This window comes from Etheostoma cragini, chromosome 10, assembly GCF_013103735.1.
Source record: "Etheostoma cragini isolate CJK2018 chromosome 10, CSU_Ecrag_1.0, whole genome shotgun sequence".
In the NCBI taxonomy this organism is placed as follows: domain Eukaryota; kingdom Metazoa; phylum Chordata; class Actinopteri; order Perciformes; family Percidae; genus Etheostoma; species Etheostoma cragini.
The window spans coordinates 11,774,802-11,800,840 of NC_048416.1; the positions used below are offsets into that span (position 1 = coordinate 11,774,802).

Below are 26,039 nucleotides of genomic sequence, written 5' to 3' on the forward strand. Positions count from 1 at the left end.
ACTTCAAGGGGTGACTAACATTTGGCTGGGTCTTAGCCCGCCTTTGAGTCCAGCTGGGTCTTTTGACTTTCCTTACCCCCATTAAACCTGCATGCGGCAAACATGACTGCATTGTTGCATCCTGCTGGTCTCTCTGAACTCTGTAGTATTCAGGGCTGGTTGCAGGGCTCAGATGTTATACTTGGTGGTGTGTCTTTGAACATGACTTCTGTTGGCTGCGTGAGTCATTGTGTGCAGCGCTGTGGTATGATGTGTTGTGGCTGAACAGGTGTTTTGCTGCCTGTGCGACGCACATCTGTTCCCCGTGGCTCAGTACTGCAGTGAGTGAGTCCTGACCGCAGTCGTTATGATTGATCTGTTAGTGAGACTGACGATGCTGTTGTCAATACATGACATTGATGTCTTCTTTTGCATTTGGTCCAAAGAGAAAGGCATCAAGGAAAAATATTCCTTTTAATAGCAAAAATTTGTTTAACAGTATAATTGGGGAAAGACAGTTGTAATTAAACATTGATATCCACTTTGCCTGGCCTACCCATACAACCATATTTAAACATAGTAAAGGCCTTTCTGACTCATCTACACAGCACTGACTAAAAATATTTGCCTTTTGAGCACTGAACATAATAACACTAATGGCCAGGATACAGGTGCTTTGGTTAAAAAGACAGAGACAAGGGAGGTCAAAATATTATGTTTACTATAATTACAGCTCCTGAATGTCCAAAAGAACACTCTGGTGTTATCATTATTTAGACCGGCAACTCTAAAATATCACATTAATGCGTGGTCCGACTCAGGAAGTGAACCAAAGAGCAAAAATAAACTTGACCTTACTTAATTACGTGCTGATCTGCCAGTACAACATCTGAAACTCCTATTAATGCTACAAGCATAGTGGTTTAATGCAAATTAAGTAAAAACTACATGAGTCAAAAAAGTACAATAGTCTTTTTTTAATTGCTCTGGAAAAAGAAAATTACATAAATAAAAATCACTTCAAAACTGCAGGACAGGATTTGAAAGGGTGGAACACTTGAATTCACATTTTGGTTTTGCTTGACAGCTGAACATAGATCTGACAGTTTCTCTTCTAATGATGGTAATGAAACATATTCATACCAAATTCCTGATACAGTGCATTTCATATTTGACTCCCTTTTAAAAGGTTTCTTTACATTGCAGTTGCTAAATGAAGTTTTTCTGTTACCTTTACTCAATTAATAGCAAGTGCAATGCATTGTAAATGACAGGCATTGGTCTGATCTTATAACATTGAGAAGGACTACCTACTGCATGTTTAATGTAGCTGGAAGAGCAGCCCCTACCCCATTACCACCACTGATGTGCCTTTGAGCACGGCCCCGAACCCTCAACTACTACAGAGGAGCTGCTGATTGGCTGCCAGATCCAACTGGTTGAATGTGTGTAACTGTGTGAGTGTGGGTAGGGTGTTCCTGAAAAGCATTGCTCTATACTAACCTAAATAAAAAATTAAAAAAGTTTTTAAAAATCTGTCTATTCAACGATCAATTTTTTTAATCACAGTGCTATTGATCTTGTACAGACTGCCAAACTTAAAGCCAGAAATCAGATAATTATGCATCATATCTCTTCTTTCCATTAAATGCTGAACATCTCAAGGAGCTTCTGCATCGTTTGCTTTTCTGTTTCATAAATAAATATCGTTCCGATAAGAAATATAAAAATAACTGTAACATCATTATTTTAAAAACGGCTGAAGGTGGTTAAAGTCTCTATAAATACAGTTAGCTTAAATAAATAAATTAAAATTATAAATATACCGTTTACTGTACACAAAAAAACAACAAAAAAAGATGGACGTGTGCAGGAAAATACAAAATGCTTTTGTTAAAAAACTTGTTCAGTTCAGTCTGAAACGACCTCTTTTCACACAGTCAAGAAGCAGCACAGAGTCTAGACATGTTCCTTCTTCTTCTCCTCCTTTTCCACCTTCTTCTTCTCCTTCTCGTTCCTTCGTGCTCGTCACTTTTCTAGTCCATCCTCGGGGCCGTTAGTATTCCAGTTTCAGTTGGGCCCACATCTGAGGCCTTCAGGAATATATTCACCTGCCCATCTACATCTACACATCTGGCAGAGGGTCAAGGCAGATGACAAGCTCTGTTCCCTTCTTCATGCACGATCGCTTCCCTCAAGAACCTCCAGTCGCGGTTCACTTCTCTTTTTCTATTTTGAGGTAGAATTTCCACATCTTTGCCTAAGATGGAGAAAAGAAAGAGAGGAAATGAGCAAAACCTTGTTTCATTCAGACAACAAAAAAGAAAAGCTATTTGTCAGTGTGTTTGTTTGGAACCATGTTCCTCACTACTCACCTCTCAATCTCTTCAGTGGTTGGACGCTAACCCTAATTTGACCTTCTCTTCATTCTCTACATCATACGCTCCCCTCTTGTGAAACCTGTAATTGACCAAAGAAAAAAAAGGAGCTTGTTGAGACTATTTTTTGTTTCCATCTATGACAAGTATAGAAAAGCCCTTCACATGTGTGTGTAGTGTGCGTTTATGAGTGAATCTCTGTGCGTTTGGCTTACCTAAGCAACAATAAAAGGGCTATGATGGTGAGGCAGATGGACGACAGCACCACCGCCACCACCGCCAGAGCTGTGGTGCGGTTGTAGCCCTCCTGAGGCTTCTCCAAGGGCAACGTGAAAAACTGACACCTCTCCCCAGAGTAACTCGGGTGGCACCTGCAGACCAGACAGAGAGTGAATGGGTTGAGAGGTTAATAATTTGGTGGATCCCGAGCGGTGGGGGTGGTGTGCAGATAGATGCAGAGCTGATACTTACACACAGGAGGGGGCACGGAGGTCCCTCAGGTACTGGCAGGTGCCGTGAATGCAGAAATCTTTATACTTCTTAAGGCAAGGATTTCTCTTCTTTCCTTTGCCTTTCCCTCTCTTTCTTCCATTTACCCTCCTTTGCTTTCCGTCAGTGCTTTCAGTCTCCAGGATGGCAGACGGGTCTTTGGGTTTGCTTACCATGGCAACTAAACCAAAAACAGAACAACCAAACAATTACATTTTTTTGTCTTCAGCAAGTAAAACAGCAGTGAGAAACTTTCTGAATGTGAAAAACTCCCTTACTTCGTGGCCGTTCCACATAGTCTCCTGACATGCCATCTTCATACTCCTCTTCATAATAGTAATCTCCGTATTCCTCGCCTTCCTGCCCATTATCCGTTGTTGTAGCACTCACGCTTCTGCTCTCCTCCTCCACCCTCCTGTCTTTGGTCGTGTCCAAGTTGATAACAGTTGTGTGCCGCTGCCTGTCGCTCTCGTAACGGCCAACTGCAGCACCACTGGCCGGTCTGGACACCACTGGAGGGGAGAATAACAGTGTTTTAAATGTTAAAACTGCATTTAAGCTTGGATTGATACAGTTTTTAATAGATTAGACCCCTAAAACTCTTCCTCTGGGGGACAAACAGTGCACACAAGTTATTGTGCCAAGGTGGGAGGACCTCTGAGGGCAAGTCGAAACAAGTTTTGCATGTACAAGGAAGCTCCTTGGAAGGAGAATGTTTGGCTTTCATTGCAATCATGCTGATCCCTGTTGAGAAATGCACAAGCTCAGATGCAGAGCACGGCCCTTAAGGGTTTGTAGGTATCCACTGCCTTGCTCAGAAGCACTTAGGCAGAGTGGAAGCTGGCCAACACTTGGACTTGAACTAGAAAGGCAGACCTTCCCCTTAGAGGAGAAGTTTGGATCTATGGGCTTGAAAGGGAAATATAGTGGGGAGGACAAATAGAAGTTGGCATATACTCTGTGTCTCATACACACACGCGAAATGCATGGACAGACAGTTAGCTAATGTCAGGCAAGAATATGAGTTAAAAATAAATGTATCTAGTTACATAAAGCATGCTCTAAAATAGAGAGATGACCCCATTAGCTCCCGAATAGCCTGGCATCATGAAAACCGTTGCTTTAAAGGTTATGAAGTTTCCAAGCCGGTCCGGTCCGGGCCATGCCATGCTGGAGAGGTTTACATAGATAGGCTAGTCAAGAAGAGACGGTGGCGCACAGGTAGACACACAAAGATAACGTCAAACATAACCATGTCACTCAACAGAGGAAGAAATTGTTATCTTACATAAGCGCACATTAAAACTCACCCAAGGCGTGAACGAGTAAGAGCACAGCACTGAAAATCCTCATGATGTCAAAACGTCCAGTGACTTTTCGGGGGAAAAAAATGTTCATCTAGTCTACAAGTTGTATTCGTTGTATTGTATCCAGTTGTTCCGGTTCTAATTATTCCTCTCTTTTTGCTTTTTGGGGTTTTATTCTCGGTGTGTCTTCTGCCAGTTTGGAACCTTTTCGCGTTACTTCAGAGCACTGGTGCGTCCCGGATGTTCCAGTGAGAGGAGCGGAGTGAAGGAGCGTCCGGACAGAGGCTCCGCCGTATTTATGGCCCCTTTATTTCACCACGCCTCCAAAGACTGAAAGTTGGCCTACTACTGTTGGAACATGTACACGATGATAGCCGACAGACCACTGCATTCATTAATGGAATATTGTGCTCATCACTTTGGTGTGGAGTAGCCTGCTGTGTAGTCCAGGGCCACTTCAAATTCCAATGAAAATGACTGTGATGGTCACACTTGTAGGCATTATAGCCTCTTATATGGTAGACTGTTACTATTTGAGTAGGCTTGATGTGATTTGGCCTATTATTTCAGTAATGTATCCATCTACATCCTGTAGCCTACACGTTTCCGTGGAAGTTGTCGACAATTAATTCTATAGGCGAGTTATTTTAGCAATGATATAGGTTAATAGATGTTAGTCCCATCTTAAAGCAAACACCTAGGCCTACCTGAAGTGCTTTTGTCTTTTAAAGCACTGACTGTAGTTTCTATCAGCCACAGTGGATGTTGCTCTATTATTCTAATTAGGATTCCGATTTTTGGAAGAGTTTTGGAAGTATTTCTAGTTTCCATTTGTATTTGTGGGATAGATAGATAGATAGATAGATAGATAGATAGATAGATAGATAGATAGATAGATAGATAGATAGATAGATAGATAGATAGATAGATAGATAGACAATTAAAATAAATAGGTATATAACAAATATGCAAAATAGTTCCCAAATTCTGCGCCTTTTTATTTTTATTTGAATTACTGATTTTTTAATCCATTTACTCACAATTGCATTCTACCATATGGCTCAAGGGATTCAGTTGGGCACATCTGGATTAAATGAAGTTTCTAGACACATATTGTGTAAGAGTGCAAAATTGCCCTCACAACAAATACAATAATTAGAGTGATGTTGAAAAATGGTGCGCCAACACTACCAATAATACGGAAAAATAATGGCAACTTACCGGTCTAAAGTGGACTGGTGAATTTATTTAGGCCTATAAATAATAAATGCACCTTGTTAGAGGTTCAACAGGCAAATACCGCACAGCTTGTCTGCGCCATCACTTGATGGAAATGGGAACCACACCACACCTGCTCTAAATTCACTGGAGAAGACTTTACTGGGACTTGTTTCGAGTTGTAAAAGGAGGGGCCAGAAGTCACTAATCGGTTTGCCCATTACATCGAATTATCTTGTCAAGAGAAAGCCCTGAGATTAATAATAATTAGGTTACGCAGTAGTTAGAGATGTTTGTTTTCATAACAAATTATCAATGAAATGTTGCTAGTGTCCAATTTGGAAAGTCGAGAGCAAGATAAATAAAATAACACCAAACATGACATAGGTAAATCTAATAGTGACCATATTATTGAAGCATTACTCAAATACTGCCATTGCATGATAATGCACAATATACTGATGTTCTTACTGTGTTTAGTTAATTAATAAGTTTAAGAGTCTATGAGTCTTTAGTATATAATATCACATAACACATCACATAAAACAATACAGAACATAAAGTACGTGAATGGTCCGTGTACGTTTTGATCGTTTGTTTTTTCGTTTGAACCACAAAACAAAATAAGGAGAAAACCACCGTTTTTCGTTTGTCGTTTCAAACCGAAAACAAAAAAACGGTAAAAAGAGACCCATTTTCCCGTTTTGGTTTCTGAATTCAAAAAACGAAAAACGAGTAAACCAAATTCAAATAACGGTCCGTTTTTTGTTTTTTGACATTCCTATATTCATTTCTCCGTTTGAAGATCTACATTAAAAGAAAGACAGGTGGCCGGAAGTAATAATAAATATAGCCTACACAAATAAAAGCCAAGCTTTTATAACAGGAAAATTGTGCTGCACTAACGTTATACCAGAGTAACGTTAGAAGAAAAAGATTAATCAATAAATAGGCTGATATGAACCTGGACCGAAAGAAATATGTTAGCAACAGTAGTTTATAAATTTATTACAGTTATTTAGCCTATTCACGTGCACATCACAAGCCCCGTTTAATGAGCGCATTGTTTGGTTCAAAACAGTTGGTAATATAGGGTAACCTGAGAACTTGTGTGCACAGAGTTGGTAGGCTACTGTTAGCGCTATATTAAATAATTACATTCATATTTAATATGGTTTCCATGTAATGGACCAAACTGTTCCCTCTTTCGACCAGCAGATGGCAGTATTTAAATGACTGACTGTATTGTGACTTTGGGAACTGGTTTAAATCAAGATTACTGATTATTGTTGTTCATTTCATTTGGTTTTTGATTTTATTTGCAACCTAGTTATCATCATCATCATCATCATTCCCCCCCAGCCCAGAGTTAAACCTGCAGGCTCTTCTGTTTTAACCTGACACTAACACTGTAATCAGCTTCTTAGCAGCTCAGACAACAAACTCACATCAGAAATGTCCTAATGTAGGCCATCTGGGGTTCCTCACATGAGCTGCTTGCTTCCTCATCCTTCAACAACATTTCAATCATTTTAAGGTCAGAACTTTTGACTTGGCCTTTCCAAAACATTCATTTTATTCTTCTTTAAGGTAGGTGGGTAGATTTATTTTGTCACAATATAACAGGTTATATAGATTGAAGTATAAATTGAGTTTGTAACTCCCTTCTCTTATAGCAGAAAATATACGTTAATATACTGTGGAAGCAGTTATAAAAATGGTAAACAGAAATAAACTATAATCAGTGGAGCAGTGCTGAGGATGAATTAGAGTTTGAGAGCTTTGGGGGAAAAGCTGCTCTGCAGTCTGGTGGTGCGGCAGCAGAAACCTCTATATCCCTTCCCAGAAGGCAGCAGGGTGATGAGGCTGTGGCTGGGGGGGTACTGTCCTTTAGGATCCTTTGGGCTCTGCGTATGTACCTCACTCCCTGATATTACTGATGCTCGGGAAATGGGTACCAATGATCTTCTGAGCAGTTTTAAACTCCCGCTGCAGAGCCCTTAGGTCCTGGTCCTGGGCCGTGCACATCCCATGCCAGTTTGGGATGTTTCCAGTCAGGATGCTTTCTATTGCTCCTCTCTAAAAGCTGACAATAACTTGGCGTGGGAATTTGGCCTTCTTATACTTCCTCAAGAAATACAGTAATTCTTGAGCTTTCTTCACCAGCGTAGAGATGTGAGACGACCATGTCAGGTTCTCTGTGATGCGGATTCCCAGGAACTTGAAACTATTCACCTGTTCCACCTCAGCACCACTGATGTAGTCAGGAGTGTGTGTAGTTTTTATTTTAAGAGGGCTGTTGTTGGGGGGGGGCCTGTTAAATCGAGTTATGTTCATCTGTTGCTGACCATTGTGGTGTCATTTTAGGCAAATAATAAATTATAAACTTGTTCAAAGTTTTTCTATTATGTTCACTTGCAGAATAGTTAAGTTTAGTTGAAATGTCCCTTTGTTGTTAATCTATTGTTATTTTATGCAAATAATAAATGAATCAATTTATTTATTAAAATGTTTAGATTATGTTCACTTGCTTGTTGTCTATTACACACACTAGAGCCACACCCCCCACTGGACTGTAGGCCTATATGTGAGACATGTTTTTTAATTTGTGAATGTTACAGTCAACTCCTAAAACAGTTCACGCAGTAATAGCACACATGGAAATCAGACCAACAACCATTATGAGGAGAAAGAGCTTATTTTGGGGAGTAGTCTAATGCCTTCAGCAGCAGGGCTAAGAAACAGGATTTGTAAAAGCACAGTTATAATGAAAATAATGGAAAGTGTTTAGCTTTCCAAAACCATATGACAGTAGCTCGCATAAAGCAGGAATGGTGCGACACCTACTGGTCTGTTTCTGTAATCGTTCTGAACTTCCCTTGATGGTCCATTACGGTGGAACCCACGTTAAATATTAATTTAATTATATAATATAGCGCTAACAGTAACAACCCTATATTACCAACTGTATTGAACCAAACAATGCGCTCATTAAACGTGGCTGGTGATGTGCACGTGGATAGGCTAACTGTAATAAACTACTGCTGCTAACATATTTCTTTGGGTCCAGGTTCATATCAGCCTATTTATTGATTGATTTTTTTCTTCTAACGTTACTCTGGTATAACGTTAGTGCAGCACAATTTACCCGTTATAAAAGCTTGGCTTTTATTTCTGTAGGCCATATTTACTATTACTTCCGGCCCAACTGTCTTTCTTTAATGTAGGTCTTCAAACGGAGAAATGAAAATAGGAATTTCAAAAAACCAAAAAACGGACCGTTATTTGAAATTGGTTTACTCGTTTTTCGTTTTTTGAATTCAGAAACCAACACGGGAGAATGGCTCTCTTTTTACCGTTTTTTTGTTTTCGGTTTGAAACGACAAACGAAAAACGGTGGTTTTCTCCTTATTTTGTTTTGTGGTTCAAACGAAAAAACAAACGATCAAAACGTACACGGACCGTGAATCTACTGATTGTAGCCTAGTCTTTTTCTCTTTTCCTTATCTTCTGTGCCACACGCTCCAGTCCAGTTGGTGGCGGTAGTTTACCTGTAAACTGACTTCCTAACCGCCAATAACTCCAAAGAAAAAGAATAAAGCTCCCACAGCGCGCGTGTTCCGTTCGCTTTGGTCTAGTCACGTGAATTCTCGTGGAGAGGGGAGGGGGAAAACAAACATGGCCGACGAGGCAGGGGAGGTAAACACAGCTGTTGAGGATGGCGAAGCAAAACAACAGCTATATGAGCCCGAAGTTTCGGAAGTCGCGCCCGACGGCAGCCACGGGCAGGAGCTGGAAGAGAAGCCGGCTCCGGCGGCGGCAGAGAGCAGCTGGTCGGCTCCTATCCTGTCTCTGGCTCGGAAGGCCACGGAAACTATTAGCAGCGGGGTGAGCTACGCTGCTGCCCCGCGAAATCCCTCACAAGGGTCCGCTGCGAGCTCCCCGATGGAAAGGGAGTCCGAAAATCATCTCAACAACACTCCAAAAAGGCTTCCAGGTAACGTCAGGCTGGGACTATTATTAACCTTTGAAAAACTGACCGAACGCTAGTTAAGTAGTAACACATTGTGTCTCAATACTTCCTATTTGAGGCTAGCCTACTTGTCAACTGTCTGGGCACATTAATCAACGAGCAAAATAGTGTCCGTGCACGAGATCACGCTGCATGACACTACATTGTTTATTCTGCATATCAGGACACAAGCTTGCATGCCATTTCCTCCAGTACTGACCACAGTTCAATACTTTTTCTGTGTCTTTTATTCTTTACAGTTATCTCCCCCAAAGACCCCATGGCAATAGAAAGATCCAACCTCCTCAGCATGATGAAGCTGAGCATCAAAGTATTAATTCAGTCCTCTTTGAGTCTGGGCAGGACGCTGGACTCGGACTACCCTCCTCTGCAGCAGTTCTTTGTCGTCCTGGAGCATTGCCTCAAACATGGGTTGAAAGGTAAGACAGTCAATGGGGCTGGGTCTAAGTTTTTTATTTTAGATCAAAATCTGTTTCTGTAATATAACAAGCAGAAATTACTTTTATACATATTTTTTTTCAGCCAAGAAATCCTTTATTGGTCCAAATAAGTCCATATGGGGACCTTTGGAACTGGTTGAGAAGTTGTGTCCAGAGTCTGTTAACATTGCCACAAGTGCCAGAGACCTGCCCGGCATTAAGTATGTTATTGCTTTTCCAGCACGCCTACCATGTACGACATGCTATGAACTCTCTTGTTTGTTTGTTTTTGGTTGTTAAATTGTACTTTTATTCTCTTTTCAGGACTGGCTTGGGCAGAGCACGGGCATGGCTGCATTTAGCGCTCATGCAGAAGACTGTAGCTGACTATATGAAAGCTTTACTGGACCGCAAAGATCTCCTGAGGTTAGTAACCAGGATTAGTTATGTTGTATGTCTTAATATAGCCTGTATTTATAGTAGAAAGGTTATTGTGTTTTTGATTAAAAGACTTTAAGTTTCGTATCTTAAGTTTGTATTTTTATACATTTTATTTATCAGAACTTTAATATATTTTGAGGTTCCTCCGCTCTGTTTTGACAATAAAACAAAAAACGTATTATATTATTATTAAATTATTATTATTTTAGTGAGAACTCAAAAATAAATACAAATAACTAATGTTCGGGGAATCTGTTTTGTTACGCGTTTTTGTATTTTATTTTTAAAATATATATCGGCTGATATATCAGAATATCAGATTTTTATATTTAATATAATAAAAATATGTAATAATATTTTAATATTTGTTGAACATTTGTATCGGTATCGGTCTTAAAAATCCTTTATTGGTTGGGCTCTAGTAGAATATTAACATAGTCAGTTAATAGTAATAGTTAACGTGTCAGTTTGCAGTTAATTTTCTACACGTCCAATGTATTCTTTTTCTTTCCATACCGCTCCGTCGATGCCCACCATGACTGTCTCCTAGTGAGTTTTATGACTCTGGAGCATTAATGATGGAGGAGGAGGGGGCGGTGATTGGCGGACTGCTGGTGGGCCTCAACGTAATTGACGCTAACCTCTGCATTAAAGGGGAAGATCTTGATTCTCAGGTGAGTGCCGACAGGTTTTGTAGGCCTACACATCCCAGCTGTCTCTTTGAGCAACAAATCCTTTAGGGTTCCCAGTGATCAATGTTTCTGTCCTATCCAGGTGGGAGTCATTGACTTTTCCCTTTATCTGAAAGACCCTGCCAACAGTGAGACTCCAAAAGAGTGAGTGCCTGCTTTCAGATAGTCTGATCATCTCACTTCCCATGCTTTTTTAATCACGTTTTGAACTGATGTATGTTCTTATCTTAGTAATAACTTTACCCCTGGCATGATAATGATCATTTTAATCCCAAGCAGACCTAATGCACATTCTCCTTCACAACTCCTTAATAGTTTTATTCTTTCTGTTTTAGTGATGCCAAGATGACGGCCATATTGGATCAGAAGCACTACATTGAGGAGTTAAATCGTCACCTAAGTGGCACCGTGACTGACCTTCAGGCTAAGATGGACTCTATAGAGAAGACCAACAGCAAACTTGTAGAGGAGGTCAGACATATACTGTGTGGGACCTGTTGTGTGATTGTGCTCGTACTTGGCGGGTGTGACACATTTAGTTATTGCTCTGGTCGTCTCTCAAAAGCAAGATTGCCCGATTTGGGGCCCGTGCTCCTTTGGTTTTGGCCCGCCGTGTCAACTGACATGCTTATGATTATTCTCCACTTATTTTGTGTTGTGCTGTAAATATTCTTTTATATTGTCCATATTTAATGCTGGTCTCTAGACTTCCCCTCCATGGAACACACTCTCACGGAGCACCTTACCATGCATACTGAATATAATAATATTCTTGACCAAATACCTCAATGTTGATACTGTATGGTTGACCATTGGTGCTTTAACAAAATTATATTTACAAAATGAGATTTTTTGGATAAATAATCACCAGAAATGATTTACTGACTTAGTGGGTAAAGGTAAATAAAAGAACAGCTAGAACAGTCTGGTAAGCATATCTTTACTGTAATGCAGCCTGTAAAACCAGGAAAAGACAACACACACCATATTACAATAGTATATCTAAAATCTAAGATGATATCTAGTCTCATATCCCAAAATCGATACAACATCGATATATTTCCCAGCCCTACTGATAAGTGTGTTTTCTTTTCTTCAGCTGACGGCAGCGACAGACAGAATCAACTCTCTGCGAGAAGAACAGGAACATCTAAGAAACGAGAATGAGACGATCTTGCAGTCTAGCCAGAAAAAGGAAGAGGTCAGAAAGCATCTACAAGTAACTGCTACTATCGCTTCTACTCTCAACAAATGCCCAAACTGTATAATGTGTTTTGGTTTTTCCAGGCAGCCCTTCAGGACAGCCAGGTGGAGCTGGAGACGTACAGACAGACTCGACAGGGCCTGGATGAGATGTACAATGTGGTTTGGAAGCAGTATAAAGAGGAAAAGCACATTCGCCAGGTCAGGTATCAAGTGGCTGTAGCACTAGAATATTTCATGCATGCCACGAGTACATTTAAACTTTATGCTCTATTGTCAGTCCATAGTTAGACCGACCTGAGCCAAATGGCCTCTTGTTAACAGAAACATTAGCATAACTGCTGTGTTTTTGCACCAATAAGACTCTAGAACTGAATTTGACTCATACCTTTTGTATGTTTGCAACGCATGATGTCAGGAGCTGGAGCACGAGTTGGAGCTCCAGGTCGGCCTGAAGCAGGAGATGGAGGTGGCCATGAAGCTGCTGGAGAAGGACACACACGAGAAACAGGACACACTGGCAGCCCTGCGGCTCCAGCTCGACCAAGTCAAGACTCTTAACCTGCAAATGTTCCACAAAGCTCAGGTAGACGCACATGAATACACTTTTCCTTCGTCTTGCATGGCCACTCAGTGAGAACATACATTAATGCAACCCATGTGGCTCTTAAGGACTCTGAACGAGAGGCAGAAAAAAGGCAGGCGGAGGCTGCGCAGCTTGAGAAGAAGATGGATGAAATGGAGAAAGCAATGATTGAGCTAGAGCAGAGGTATGTAGTGTGCATGTTTCTGTTTCTAAAATGATATTGCTTTTTAAATAAATATTCTACTTCTTGGTCGTTTGTGCGTCACAGACTGCAGAACTCGGAGCGCGAGCGCAGACAAAGTGACCAGTCAGACAAAGACTTGAGGGAGGAGCTGGAAGGAAAGGTGGACGCTTTGCAGAAACAACTGACGGACCTGGATACACTAAGGTTAAGACACACCCAGTTGCATTCAGTACAATTGATAAAGCACAAGTTACAAACAGAAAGCATTATACAGAAGGATAGCCTACTGTATATTGGCAACGTTTCATTTACGGGATTGTGGCGCTGGAAATTCCACCAGGTGTCCCTCATTTCGGTCGGATGTCCGTCACCTTCTGCTTTCTTTGTTTTGGCATTCTAAAGTCCGGTGGGTTTCTCAGGACTACGGTTATCTGCTCCTCAGGTCTCTGCAGGGTAAATCCAGACAGCTAGCTAGACTACCTGTACAATCTGAGGTTTCTCTCGCACGACTAAAACAACTTTAGAACTCATGTTCCACCAAAACAAGTTCCTTCCTGAGGATATTTTGCAGTGGCACCATGGCTCTGTCCGGCGCTTAGTGCCCACCCAATGGACGATTGTGATAGGTTTAAAGAAATGCCAATAAACCAGAGCTTGTTTTTCTCCCATCATGAAGTGCTGTGTGGATTAGCCGGACCCTCCTCCGCAGCGCTGTGGAAGAAAGTCTGGCCATGCGAGACTAACCGAAGGATAACCTGGCTATAAATGTGTTCTGCACGTGAAATAAAAGCTGAGATTTAAAACATAGTACTAATCAGTTGACACTGGTCTGAGGAGATCTTCTTGGAAGTATCTGAGCTCACATTTGGGTTCTTAAAAAGCAGGGATGGGAATAACAGCGTTACTCCTTTCAGTAATGAGTAATCTAACTGATTACTCTTCCCATCTTAATCCCGCTGTTACTGTTACTGCCAAAGAATACGGAAAGAAGCTGTTTTTTTTTCTTTTTCTTTCATCAGACCAACTAGATCTCTGAGCCGAGAGGTTCTTCCTTAGTTAGTGGGCAGTGTGCGTGACAAGCTTGCCGACGATTGGCTGAGGTTTAGTTAAATTTTATGGTCAGCCAATCAGAGGTAAAGTTGGGCGGGTGTTCGAAAGCACACATAGTGGGACACAACGGACAAGACAAGTGAGTCAGTCAATGAGAGACAGGTATGGCGAGCCCAAATATGGAGCAATAAATATTAAAAGTTCCAAAACATCTACTGTTTTTGTATTGATTCACTTGACGTAATATCTACATACATGGCATTTGATTGGAGGCTAATAAAAATTCAAATAGTTTGGATTTGTGTACATTGTTTCTGTTATAATGTATTGTATTAAGTGTCCATTTCATTTTAATATTCAGATTTATCCTAAATAATTGAACATGCATTTTAAGTTCCGTTAGAGGGGTGGAGGTGGGGTCACATTTGACACATTTAAAAATTGACTTAAAAGTAACGCAATAGTTACTCTCTGAAGTAACTACTTACATAAGATGTAACTGAGTAACTAATTTATTTACTTTTTGGAAGCTAACTGTAACTAATTTCTTTTAAAAGTAACTTGGCCAACACTGATTAGAAGACCAGTCAAACTTTAAAATTAGCTCCAAGAGTGAGTAACTTTCCGCCCCATCTTAGCTGTAGAATAAGGTTTCCTACTCGCCGGTCTTGGTCGGGGAAAGGAATTTACTTGTACGTATGGCTCCTTTACATCCTCCGTTCCAACAATAATAGCAAAGTATGACACGGTTGAAACATTTACACTAATGTTTGCAGATATTAAGTGGGAGTTTATTTCAAGTTGTCACAGTCCAAAGCAGCTCTGTTTCAGTCCTGCACACACACAAGCTTTAATTGGCTAGAAGAGTCACCGCGTCTCTCCTCCGTCCTCAGGCTGGGTTTGGAGAATGAGCTGCGCACTGAGAGGGAGCAGAGGCAAAGTCTTCAAAGAGCTCTCCAGAGGGAACAGGACAACAGCATCGAGCTCCGCACACAGCTGCAACAACTCCAGGGCCTGCACACGGTCAGACACACACACACACACACACACACTTACCTCTCTCTGGCTCTGGAAGTAAATTATTTTCCAAAATGGAGAACTGGAGTTTGAAAGTCGTTTCTGAATTCTCTATGCAGAAAACTTCGTTGTGTACGGTGCCCTTTCACTTGCAAAAAATTAAGAACATATACTTCCAGGCACAAAATTATCACTTTACAAAAGGTATACATGTGGTTGTTTTTTTGTCATGGCTGTCAGGGTCATTTTGATTCTATAAATAAAAATAATCTCAAACCACTTAAATTCAAGTGGTGTGAGCAAAAACTGAATAATAACGCAGTGTGTGATTTTTATTGTGCTCGTTTCCTGTGAATTGATGGTGCAGGAGCTGCAGGATTTGAAGCATGAGAAGCAGCGGCTGCAGCAGACATGTGAGCAGCAGGAACAGGCTCTGCAGGAGATGGGACTGCATCTCAGCCAGTCAGTACTTCACTTATTTATCTGCTTTTTTTGTTAAATTTTAATTGTACCATGTCTTGAGGTTTTTGTGTTGTCTTTGTCAAAGGTCTAAACTTAAGATGGAGGACTTCAAGGAGGTCAACAAAGCTCTAAAGGTAAAATATAAAGAGTGGTGCACTTGTACAATTAAAGCTGTAAAAAAATGTGGGAAAACAACTCGACTTGACATCTTGTGCGTTCATTGCTCCCGTTAGGGCCACGCCTGGCTGAAGGACGATGAGGCCACTCAGTGCAAGCAATGTGAAAAAGAGTTCTCCATTGCACGCAGAAAGGTGTCTTTTTTTTCTCATTACTTTTCATTTGTAATTCTATCAAAAGTAATCTTGCATAATGTTAATGAGGGGTCCATGTTTGTGTTGCAGCACCACTGTAGAAACTGTGGAGACATCTACTGCAGCACTTGTTCCAGTAACGAGCTGGCCTTACCGTCCTACCCTCGGCCGGTGAGGGTTTGCGACGTGTGCCACGCCCTCCTGCTGCAGAGAAGCTCCTCCACAGGTTCCTGACTAAACATCTACTCACTTCATCACACTGCAAATACTCATGATTTAACTACTTGGATTAGAATGTCATCAAATCTTAGGGAAATGTGATTTGGTGTAACATTTCCTCTGCTACCTGAAAATCAGGAACATGAGATAATCTGTATTAAACAAGGGGGCCACCTTTTAACACTGATGGGATGAGCCGACAGTTTGTCAAGTCTTGGCATTAGACGTCGACAGTTTTGGATCATTTGTGATCAATGTTTTTCTCTGGAGTAACTCAGTTTGACAATTTGGTACTCTATTAACTGATTATTTTAAAATGGGAATTTTTTCTAATTCAACCAATGGATGTAGATTATGTTGCGGCCCCATCGAGGATATTGTTGTTACTGAAGATCATATTCAAACTCATCATGCTACTTTCACTTTTTTTTACAACTATGGCCCACATATACAATTGTGTAAATGACTGTCGAATGTTGACAAATAACTATTTTAGAATGTATTAATACAGAGTTTTGTGTCCACTACTACGAAGCCATTTTCCTCAGTGATTTGGGAATGGTGACCTAAAGTTTTTTTATTGGAGATATTTGATAAATGAATAAAGCCTTTTTTGCAATGCTTGTATCAATTAGATATTCCAGACTAGTTTATTCACTTTGTGCACAGGAAATACAAATAGCATTTGAAGCAGTAGAAACCTTCATGTCAGCAGATTTTAAATTCACTTGCCCTTGACATAGCCCTCATCCACAGAAAGTCCTTACAGTCAGTCACACTTTAAGAAAACACAACATGCTCTGATCACGTGAAGTCTTAGATTCATTCAAACATTTTACTGGAAATAAAAAAAACTAAACACTATGTAGAAGGTGAAACAGTTATAAACATCAGAAGATACCAACCACGTTCAGACTTCTTTGTTCATGCACTCACATTGAAACTAACGTTAAATGCCACCAGTACAGGATGAGTAAACCTTGGGGAACAGTCAGGTTTTGAAGAACAATAACACAAAAACAGCACACTTCCTGCTAATGAAAATTTAAAGCACGTGTCAAATCTGAGGAATGGGGAAGATAAACATCACATCTGACACTCATTGTGACACCAGATGATCTTACTTCTCTCTGAAGATCATATACTTAAAAAAAATACAAACCCTACCCCCCTCAACATTTTTACCCTCACCTGACCCTACCCTACGTTTACTAGGTGAGACTTGCGTTTCCAGTCTTTCCAGCAAAATGCTGAGTTTAAAAAAAACACATCCAAATAAGAAAGAAAAATAGTCTACATTCCCCATCCCCCACCCAGTCCATTCATAGAGCCTCTGCTTCCTCCTCCACCGCCGCTGCCGTAGTAACTGCTTCCCATCCCGCCCTGGTTACCTAACAAGAGACGGAGAATACACACAATAGGACCGAGGAGTTCCTCAAGGATTCATACAAAGAAACACTGCATTTCTGTCCTTCAAGCAAAGACAGATCATGTCAAAGTTTTGTACCAAGGGTTCTCTGTGGTGCATGTTAATACATCAGTGCCACAAGTAGGTTTGTTGAGAGCAGGTTGTACTTTAGGGTGGATGTAGAAGACACCCATTATAAACAGAGCAGACACTCACTGTAGTCACTGTAGCCGCCCATATTGCCCTGGCTGCTGTATCCACCAGAGTACCCTGAGCTCAGCTGACCACCGCTGTAGGACGACTGGTTACCTGTAGAGGGGACATCACAAATTCGTAATTATTCCCTAGATGTACTGTGGTGCTGATTTTGTGAATCCAATGCTTGCCCAAGCATTAAGGCCAGAAACATGTGACAACACCACCACGAGTCTCAACCTCCCGTTACTAAAACTTACCCATGCCACCCATCATCTGGCTGCTATACGCTCCGTTACTGCCACCTGCTGTTGAGTTCAAGAACAGCTCCACATACCGGTGCTCTGAGCAGGAGAGAGAAACCGTGAACATCATTAAGAACGTCTACATATACAGATGGGGATGAGTGTAAAGTCACTTATTTTAAACTTACGCATGTTAGCTTTGTCTTTGGACATGGCTGCCACAGCATCCTCGTGTGTTGCAAACTCTACATCTGCCTCCCCGGTTACCCTGCCATCTGGGCCGATCTCAATATGGACCCGCACTGGATTCAATGGCGAGAAGAACTAAGACATACAAACGATGACAAATTAACATGTTTGAGTAAAATCCAGTTGTTCTGCAGATCATTTGAAGTCGCTCCTCTGACTTACATTGTAGATGTCCGTCTCTGAGGCTCTGTATGGCAGGCCCCTCATGTGGACACAGTGGCCCGTTGTGCTCTGGAAGGAAGAGCCGCCATCGCTATACCGTCCATCTGATACACCTGAATATATGGAATTGAGATTAACACAAGGTCTTGTGATGACTTTACATCCCAATCAGATAATCAATTTTATTGTACTGCACAGTGTTAGCATGAAGGGCCATAGGGTGGGTGATTATCTAAAACAATTGCATAGGTTAAAAAGCTTCAATCCACTCGACACTTACCACCACCACCACCACCACCACCTCCTCCTCCTCCTCCTCCATAGCCTCCGCGACGCATTCTTTCATAGGATCCCCCTCGGCCCATCATGTTGTAGCCGCGACCACCAGAGGGCCGGTCATAGGGGCCGGGTCTCTGCATGCCCATGGGCTTTCGCTGGGGTTCATAATGTGTCCGCACCTCAGCGCGACTACTCTTGAAGATCTCAATGTACCTAAGAGCATAGAGATAGCACAATGAGGGCATGGAGAATGGACAAGGCTAGGCTTCATTTGCTCAACACTAAAGTAACTGGGCTATGCAGATGCTGTCATGGTGTAGTCCATAGGTAGTAATATCTTTGGGTGCTTAGTGCTAGTTGTAGAGAAAAAGAACGTATTAACTGAGTTGCAAAAATTAAGCTGTCCAAATTGAGAAGGGCCTCATTAACTTTTAACACTTTTCTTACGGTTACCTGAAGTGAGTTATATCTGATTGATTAGAGCGTCCTGTGTCCTTGCCATGACAGCCATTGTCCTGGTTTTAGAGGGACAGAGAGGGCTCCAGCCCTTCTGCAACTCACTAAGCATTACCTGTGACAGTGGGCTCCAGATCCATGTTTACAGTGGCCCTCTGATTTTACCACCAGGGAGACTCCTTACCATTTATCAACCATGACTGATGTTTAGTGCTGAGACACCATTTGTTCTCAAAATTAAGCATGTACTCTAATTCACGTTTAGTGTGATACTTGTGAATGGTGCCCAAGCATTAATATTCCCATTGAACATAGTGAATGTGTGGCATATTTGACTCTAGCATGGCAACTTGTGTATGTATTTGTGGTAAATATTACATATATGCTTAAATTAGCCAAGGTTAATGTTGTGTCCGTTTTGCATTTGGTTCAGATGTTGAGGGTGCACACCATAAGAAAAGTAACTTATCCAGCCAACCAACCATCCCCACCTGTGCCCTATTCTTTCCTTGTGTTTCTTTAGAGCCTTTTCAGCTATATCCTGTGAAGCAAACTGCACGAAGGCCTCCCCCGTACTCCTCCCCTGGATGTCCACCGGCAATGTTATCCCATTTGGCACGATTTCCAACCCTTCAACCCAAGGACAGATAACCCCAGCAGGGGACATATTAAATCACATGCCCAATCACAGAGAGAACTTTCTCTAAAGAGAGATAGAAAACTTATGGAAAACTCTATACATCATCACACATACCAGTTCAGTTTGTAATCAATGACTGGCCATTTAAACGACTTATGTTTACTGTATTTTGGGGATAAAATAGAAATGAGGACAGAGAAAGAATGTGGAAAGGGGCCCTGTGCAGGACATCGGGCTAGTATTGGTGTGTTGATGAAGAGAGAAAAAGATCCAGGTGGGTGACATGAGTTAAAATTACTGTTTGCTCATTAGAAACTAATGTAAGACTTGCTATATATATATATATATATATATATATATATATATATATATATATATATATATATATATATATATATATATATATATATAGTGACTATAAGAAAAATGTATTTAAAAGACAAGGGTGTGAGTAAATGGGAAAAAGGAAACAAAGATACTGGGGTAAGAGACTCTTAATCAGTGATGAGTGAGACCCATCATCATTAGTTAATTACCAGTAGGCACAGACAAATTAAACATTTTACTACACCATTTTACAGTCAGACCAATCAAAGAGGAAAAAAGGGATGCTTCAGATAGGCTTCAGATGGATGTGAGAGGCAAAGATGGGAAAGGGTGCTTGCATTACAGAGTCCTGCCCTTGAGCTAAACATAGAGTCTTCAATTAATTCTCTCTTTTAAATTCTAACTAGCTTCCTTTTCTGGCGTCAGTTCCTCACTAATAAATTCAAAAAGATGAATTTTACTATTCTATGATGTAATAACATACAGTAGGTTATAAACATTTTCCAATGGCATATTGATGTCTTTTAGAATCAGATGAGGACTTGGTAAATATCCATATGAGAAACAAGAAAAGGAAGAAGTTTTTTTTGTTTTGTTTTTTTAAATGTATCACAGACTTACATTGAGGCCAGTTAACAATTAAACACTGAGCAAGGCTTTTTCTTACCTGAGAAAAACTGAACGATCTCCTCCTTGCTGCAGCCAAAAGGAAGGCCTCGGAGCCGGACGAGCCCGTCTCCTGCTGTTTCTGGACAGTTTGGACCTGTGTGCTTCATGACCCAGTCCATCTCCACATTGTTGGATTTAAAAACTGTATCACAGGGCATATAACAATCAGCTATTGCAGCATACAGTTGAGACCATTTAAAATAAGGAGTGGTAAGCAGTTGTACACACCCTCTACATATCTGTGACCCATGGTTTCTCTGTCCTTCTTCACTGCAATTTTAAGGTCTTCCTCTGTCTCCAACTCGACAAATGCCTCTCCGCTGGGACGACCCTCTCTTGTGTAGGTGAAGTGGATGCCACCTCCATTGCTGATGACTTTGCAATCTGCAAATCAAAGTTATAGTATCAAATCTCCACTGATTACTAGAGTATTCTCTCTCACACACACACACACCTACCTGAGAAAAACCTCTGTACTTCATCCACTGAGCAGGACCAAGGGAGACCCCTGATGCGTACTACGTATCCCTCATCAGCCATGACTGATCACGATCCCTGGGGAAAAAATTATATATTTTTTAATCATCCCAAATATGCGAGATTAGCACATATTACTATATAGATAATGATTTCAAAACAGAGGTCACTGGTGCCAGTACAGGTGGGCGTTATCATCACCATATATAGCAGGTTTATGCGCCAATTTTCCTCATATATGGTTTATATTTTAAAATTAACGCGCGTCTCTGTCCCATGTCAGCACTTTTCTCAGTGTCCTGCTTCACTAACCTACATCTGAGGAATTCACTGGTATGTTAGTTATTTTCTTTCCTATATTAGTGAAACTGGCTGAGGTATTATTGGACTAAAATAATGGTTTTTCTCTCTACAGATGCCGTTTACCTTTTACAGATAAGTAGGTTCAAGATCTTCAACAGACGCAGTCGTCTTGAAGTGAGATGCAAAGAAGAATGTAAATTAGTTGGCAGCGCCATCTTGAGGCGGTTTGATTGTGCTAGCTTAATGGTAGCATATATAGGCTACTAACGTTAAAACAAACAAAAAAACTTTGATTTCGTGGCTTTTCCCTGCTACAAAGAACGTTGCCGTCTAAAAACAAAAATCACAAGCAGTTGTCAAAATGCCCTTATTTCCAACTCTCCCTCGCGAAAAAACGAGCACTTTGTAAAAAGCGCCAACCGGAGTCGTTCCTAGCTTACGCTGGCGACACAACAATGTGCAGAGAAGTTGATTTCATCCCATAACATTTCTGGTGTTGAAGCGCTTCAATATATGTTGTCTGTTAAGAGTTTTTGAAACCAAATTATGAGTAATTGAAATGGGGCCGCATTCGTTTCCGACAAGATGCGTAGCTAGCCCTCAGCACGCTCACTACCGCACCCAGACACAGGAACAAAGCGGCCCTCTCACCCGGCGCCATGTTCTCAGCGTTAACACTTAGCTAGCTAGCTAGCTGTTCCGCTAGTATTCGCTAAATAACGGTATTATATTATAATCTGATTCACACACCGGTATCTACGTTACGCCGTCAAAGTATGAAAAGTCAGCATTGCGTTTAGGTAAAGCACATTAAACAGTAGTTGCATTAATATATTTACCTGATACAAGCGTAGATACAACACGAGTTTGTATGACCAGTTCTGCGTGATGCAGCTGAAACCTTGCGCTGGGTTGCCAGACCTTCCCAGCTATCCCCCTTTCAGAGACTACATAGTCTCGCATTGCCAGACCTTCCTCCACAGCGACGTAAATGAGGGTGTGGTTAGTTCACACAGTATAACGGGACAGGAGAGAACCCTCTGTCTCAAACTGAAACAAAATCACGTTATTCATCACAATCACATCACAATATTACACTCCCATGAATAAGACAAATTTCTGTGATTAGGCTACTTAACATCAGGACAGTTTATTTTGGAAGCTTATGTCAGTTGTGAAGTGAGGATAACAATAGGCACCTGTGTTTTTCAGATAATGATAAGATATATCAGAAAAAATCTTATGTGGAATCAGTTTGACTTAAATGACAAAATTATTTGTTTTGGCAGGACTAGAAAACAACTTCTTATTGTACTTTTACCCTATCTCTAACTGGGAATGTTGGTATTGACCAGTGGTGGACTGTAACTAAGTACATTTACTCAAGTACTGTAGTTAACTACAAATTTGAGATACTTGCACTTTGCTTATGTCTTTTCTTTTCATGTCACTTACTACTTCTAATCCACTACATTTTAGAGGGAGCAATTTTTTTACTCACTACATTAATCTGACATTAATCTTTAGTTACTTACAAATTAAGATTTGTGCGGACAAAACACATAAAGTTTATAAAATAGGTTTTGTTGTAAATTAAACTTCCTAACAATATCTAGGCCTATACAACTGAACTATTTAGACGATTAAACGCTAAGTTGATTGAGAGAACTGTTTTGATCGTCTCAAGATTCTAAAATGTGAGGATTTTTCTGCATTGAGTACTTTTACTTTTAAAAGTACAGATTCCTGGTGATACTTACATAACTTTAGTCATTTTACAGTGTGGTATTAGTACTTTTGTTAGAGTAAAGGATCTTGTTGTGGGTAGATGTATAAAGCAGGTGAAATCACACAAGGTGAGTCCGAGATGATGTTGGTAAGAGAGGATATTTATTGTTAACCCCAAGTTAGGCCGATAAGGCAAAATAGTGTTACAAAATATAATGGAAGTAAGGCAAACTAAAATAAAACACTTTCACAGATAAAAGTTATGGACAGGAGAGACACAATAATCACAGTTAAAGAAAAAACCAACACTGTTTCCTATTGACCTAAAAACAAGTAATTCCTGAGAATATCATTAACATAAAAGTATGAACTCACTAAATAAACATACTATATACAGGCAACATTTAAGGTCTGTCTTTGAGGGCTAAACTAGGTAGCGTGTTGCTACTGTCGGTACCATGACGACAGCCATGCGCTCCGACACAGATCTGTATACTTCTTCCACTACTGGTATTGGTGGTAGAAGTATTCATTTTTTCTGAAGTAAAAGTATAGGTAAAACAATTAATACTGCAAATAGGCTAAACGTCCTGCATTCAAATGTTTACGTAGTGTAAATATTTGAATGCAGGACATTATCAGCACAATGTAGCCTACTTCAACAGACTTAAAGCGGCAGAATTTGAAGTAGAATGTGACCTCTTCCTGCAGCGCTAGCGCCTCCCACAAGGTGAGCTTGGACACCAGCTTCATTCAGTAAGATTTAGAGTAGCCCACTATTAATTTCCTCCTGATGGCATGCTGCAAGTCTATAAGAATGACTGTCCAGTTTTCTTTGTAAAGCAGTTTGAGATGACATAATGTCTTGGCTCTAGTTAGCTACATAAACATGAACTTGTGTTAGTCGCAGCCGTGAGCTAGGGATAGCAGAAGGCTAAACCACTGTATTGTCTACTGGATGGATACCGGCAGTAGATGGTGCCGCGGCCTCGGCCTCTGGTCCTCCAGGCTGCTGCCATCCGAACAAGGAACCGCTGGAGGCTGTGTGAGAAACCACGTAAACCTGGCAGACAAGCCGGTGTTTAGGCTAAAGGCTAACCCCAACAAACCAGCGCTTCCGACGGTTTTCACAGAAAATGGCCCCTACTTGGACAATAAACTGGACTAGGCCTATATATTTTTTGTATACGAAATTAAAAATGTGCATCTACATTGCAGCCAATACAGTAGAGAACAGCCAATAGGAAGGTTCTCTTTCTCTGAAATGACCTTTGATTGGCCAAATTCTCCAATCACAAGCTAGAATTTCAACAGCTTGAAAACAAAGCCATGGACGAGGTGGAGAAATCTAGTTCTCTTTCAAAAAACCTAAAATACATTATGCTGAAAGATTATTGTGTAATTTTTGCCCAACAACACCAACACTAAAACTGCCGCACCAGCTTTAATGTCCGTAAGGTGGAGCTTTAATGTCCGTAAGGTGGAGCTTTTAACTCCAATAGGAGTAGATAAGTTTAATTAATAAAAACGCATTCAATTTTATTCGTGATATTTTGTGAGTGAACTCTGAATCTGCAGCGTAACCAGTAACATTTTTTTGTATAAATACAATGTTTTCCTCTGAAGAAGCAGTAGCTAAGTCAGTAGTTTACAGTGGGGTTGCATATTAGGCCTAAGTGTTTCTGTGGCCTTCTGGAAGTTATTTCAGGGTACAATGGTTCTGGACAAAGCTGAAAGCAGCAAACCGGAGGTCTAGCACTCGTCCTGTACCAAACAGGTACGTTTTCAACGGGTACTGCACTAGTATGTTCAAATCAGTTGACTGTTCAAGTTGACAGAATGTGTGGGTTTTTATCCAAACCTGGCAACCTCGGCTGAATAACCAATCGCTTCCGGCTGGCCTGCGTCCACGCCCAAAAATGATGACGTTACGCATGAGGCCCTTGGCTGGCGGGTGCATCTTTGGCCTTCTTATCCAATTTACCCCGTTTACAGTGGTCGGTAACTTGTCACGCCTTTCAGCTTCTTTTAAAGTAGAATGTGTGTCCTTCATTGGCAACACCAAGGCCAAAAGAAGCTTGCATAGCATAGCCAACAAATAAAAATAAATTTAAAAAAATTACTTCTGGCACTAAAATCCACTTAGTAAGACATCTCATAGATTGTGGAGTTGTTGTGATGATGATGATGATGATGATGATGTGTAATAGTGATCTAGTTAGCTTGAGTTTATTTAGCCTTGGTTGTTGGTTTTCGTCACAATGTATATATAATATATATACACAATATATATAAATATATATATATACATTCCTAATATCATTTTAGTTGGAAACGTTACACTACGCAAAAGTATATCAGGGTGGCCACTGCTTGGACCATCATTGAAACACTGCTAGGTCATCATTAATGTATTATTAATTTCACATTCTACAGTGCATTTACTTTGTATTCTCAGGTACAGTTTAGGTAATAGACATGTTTTATTTTACGTTAGCAAAATTTCAAGTGCAGGGGATTTCCCATGGGGTACTTTTATACTGCAATATTGATGCTTATTACTTATGTTAAGGATTCAAATACACATTCCAATACAGGTACATGTATGAATATGAAACACATGATGTTAAAAAAAAACATGGATTGGTCACACATAATAATTATGAGGATATAGTGCCAATATTTTAGTTTGCTACATTTAACTACAGAAAGTTGAAGCCTATGGTGTTATACTGTGTTATCACAGACTCCAGCTAACCTATTTTTTTAAGCATTGCCCATTTCCTAGGAAGAAACCAGAAACATTGGCAATGAGAATTGACACTGTTTGATTATGCAAGAGTTTGATAATCAAAGGAGTGAAAAAAGTGTTTATTAAGGAAATACACCTCTTTTAGCACATCCATTTCCCTT

The 26,039-nt window shown here is 40.5% G+C and overlaps 3 protein-coding genes and 1 long non-coding RNA gene across 7 annotated transcripts; 1 reads left to right on the forward strand and 3 right to left on the reverse strand.

The window, feature by feature from the left end:
* Positions 1 to 952: 952 nt before the first annotated feature.
* Positions 953 to 4,431, reverse strand: hbegfa (heparin-binding EGF-like growth factor a). Of its 2 annotated transcripts, XM_034883202.1 has the most exons (6): positions 4,157 to 4,431; positions 3,125 to 3,358; positions 2,829 to 3,027; positions 2,573 to 2,728; positions 2,355 to 2,439; positions 953 to 2,241 (listed from the first exon to the last, which is right to left on the reverse strand). In XM_034883202.1, exons 1-5 carry the CDS (start codon positions 4,242 to 4,244, stop codon positions 2,367 to 2,369), a joined length of 750 nt encoding a protein of 249 aa, XP_034739093.1. In that variant the 5' UTR covers positions 4,245 to 4,431; the 3' UTR covers positions 953 to 2,241; positions 2,355 to 2,366. The 2 variants fall into 2 exon arrangements, with proteins under 2 accessions (XP_034739093.1, XP_034739094.1); XM_034883203.1 differs by lacking the exon at positions 2,355 to 2,439 and having other exon boundaries at positions 953 to 2,239.
* Positions 953 to 25,433, reverse strand: LOC117951489. Its single transcript, XR_004658195.1, has 3 exons — positions 25,411 to 25,433; positions 13,301 to 13,306; positions 953 to 2,065 (listed from the first exon to the last, which is right to left on the reverse strand). It is a non-coding gene; the product is annotated as an uncharacterized LOC117951489 (long non-coding RNA).
* On the forward strand, positions 9,021 to 16,743 carry rufy1 (RUN and FYVE domain containing 1). The gene is made up of 17 exons (XM_034883198.1): positions 9,021 to 9,368; positions 9,644 to 9,823; positions 9,927 to 10,044; positions 10,148 to 10,249; positions 10,815 to 10,938; positions 11,039 to 11,100; positions 11,292 to 11,427; positions 12,056 to 12,157; positions 12,244 to 12,360; positions 12,578 to 12,745; positions 12,832 to 12,929; positions 13,014 to 13,133; positions 14,873 to 15,002; positions 15,364 to 15,458; positions 15,544 to 15,592; positions 15,692 to 15,769; positions 15,860 to 16,743. The coding sequence occupies exons 1-17, from the start codon at positions 9,050 to 9,052 to the stop codon at positions 16,001 to 16,003; spliced, it is 2,142 nt and encodes a 713-aa protein (XP_034739089.1). The 5' UTR covers positions 9,021 to 9,049; the 3' UTR covers positions 16,004 to 16,743.
* On the reverse strand, positions 16,616 to 22,343 carry LOC117951486 (heterogeneous nuclear ribonucleoprotein H-like). Of its 3 annotated transcripts, none has more exons than XM_034883200.1 (11): positions 22,238 to 22,343; positions 21,077 to 21,173; positions 20,847 to 21,002; positions 20,617 to 20,760; positions 19,474 to 19,612; positions 18,561 to 18,739; positions 18,248 to 18,360; positions 18,025 to 18,160; positions 17,852 to 17,935; positions 17,613 to 17,705; positions 16,616 to 17,379 (listed from the first exon to the last, which is right to left on the reverse strand). In XM_034883200.1, the coding sequence occupies exons 2-11, from the start codon at positions 21,156 to 21,158 to the stop codon at positions 17,282 to 17,284; spliced, it is 1,224 nt and encodes a 407-aa protein (XP_034739091.1). In that variant the 5' UTR covers positions 21,159 to 21,173; positions 22,238 to 22,343; the 3' UTR covers positions 16,616 to 17,281. The 3 variants fall into 3 exon arrangements, with proteins under 3 accessions (XP_034739091.1, XP_034739090.1, XP_034739092.1); XM_034883199.1 differs by having other exon boundaries at positions 18,558 to 18,739; XM_034883201.1 differs by having other exon boundaries at positions 16,616 to 17,383; positions 18,558 to 18,739.
* Positions 25,434 to 26,039: the final 606 nt, after the last annotated feature.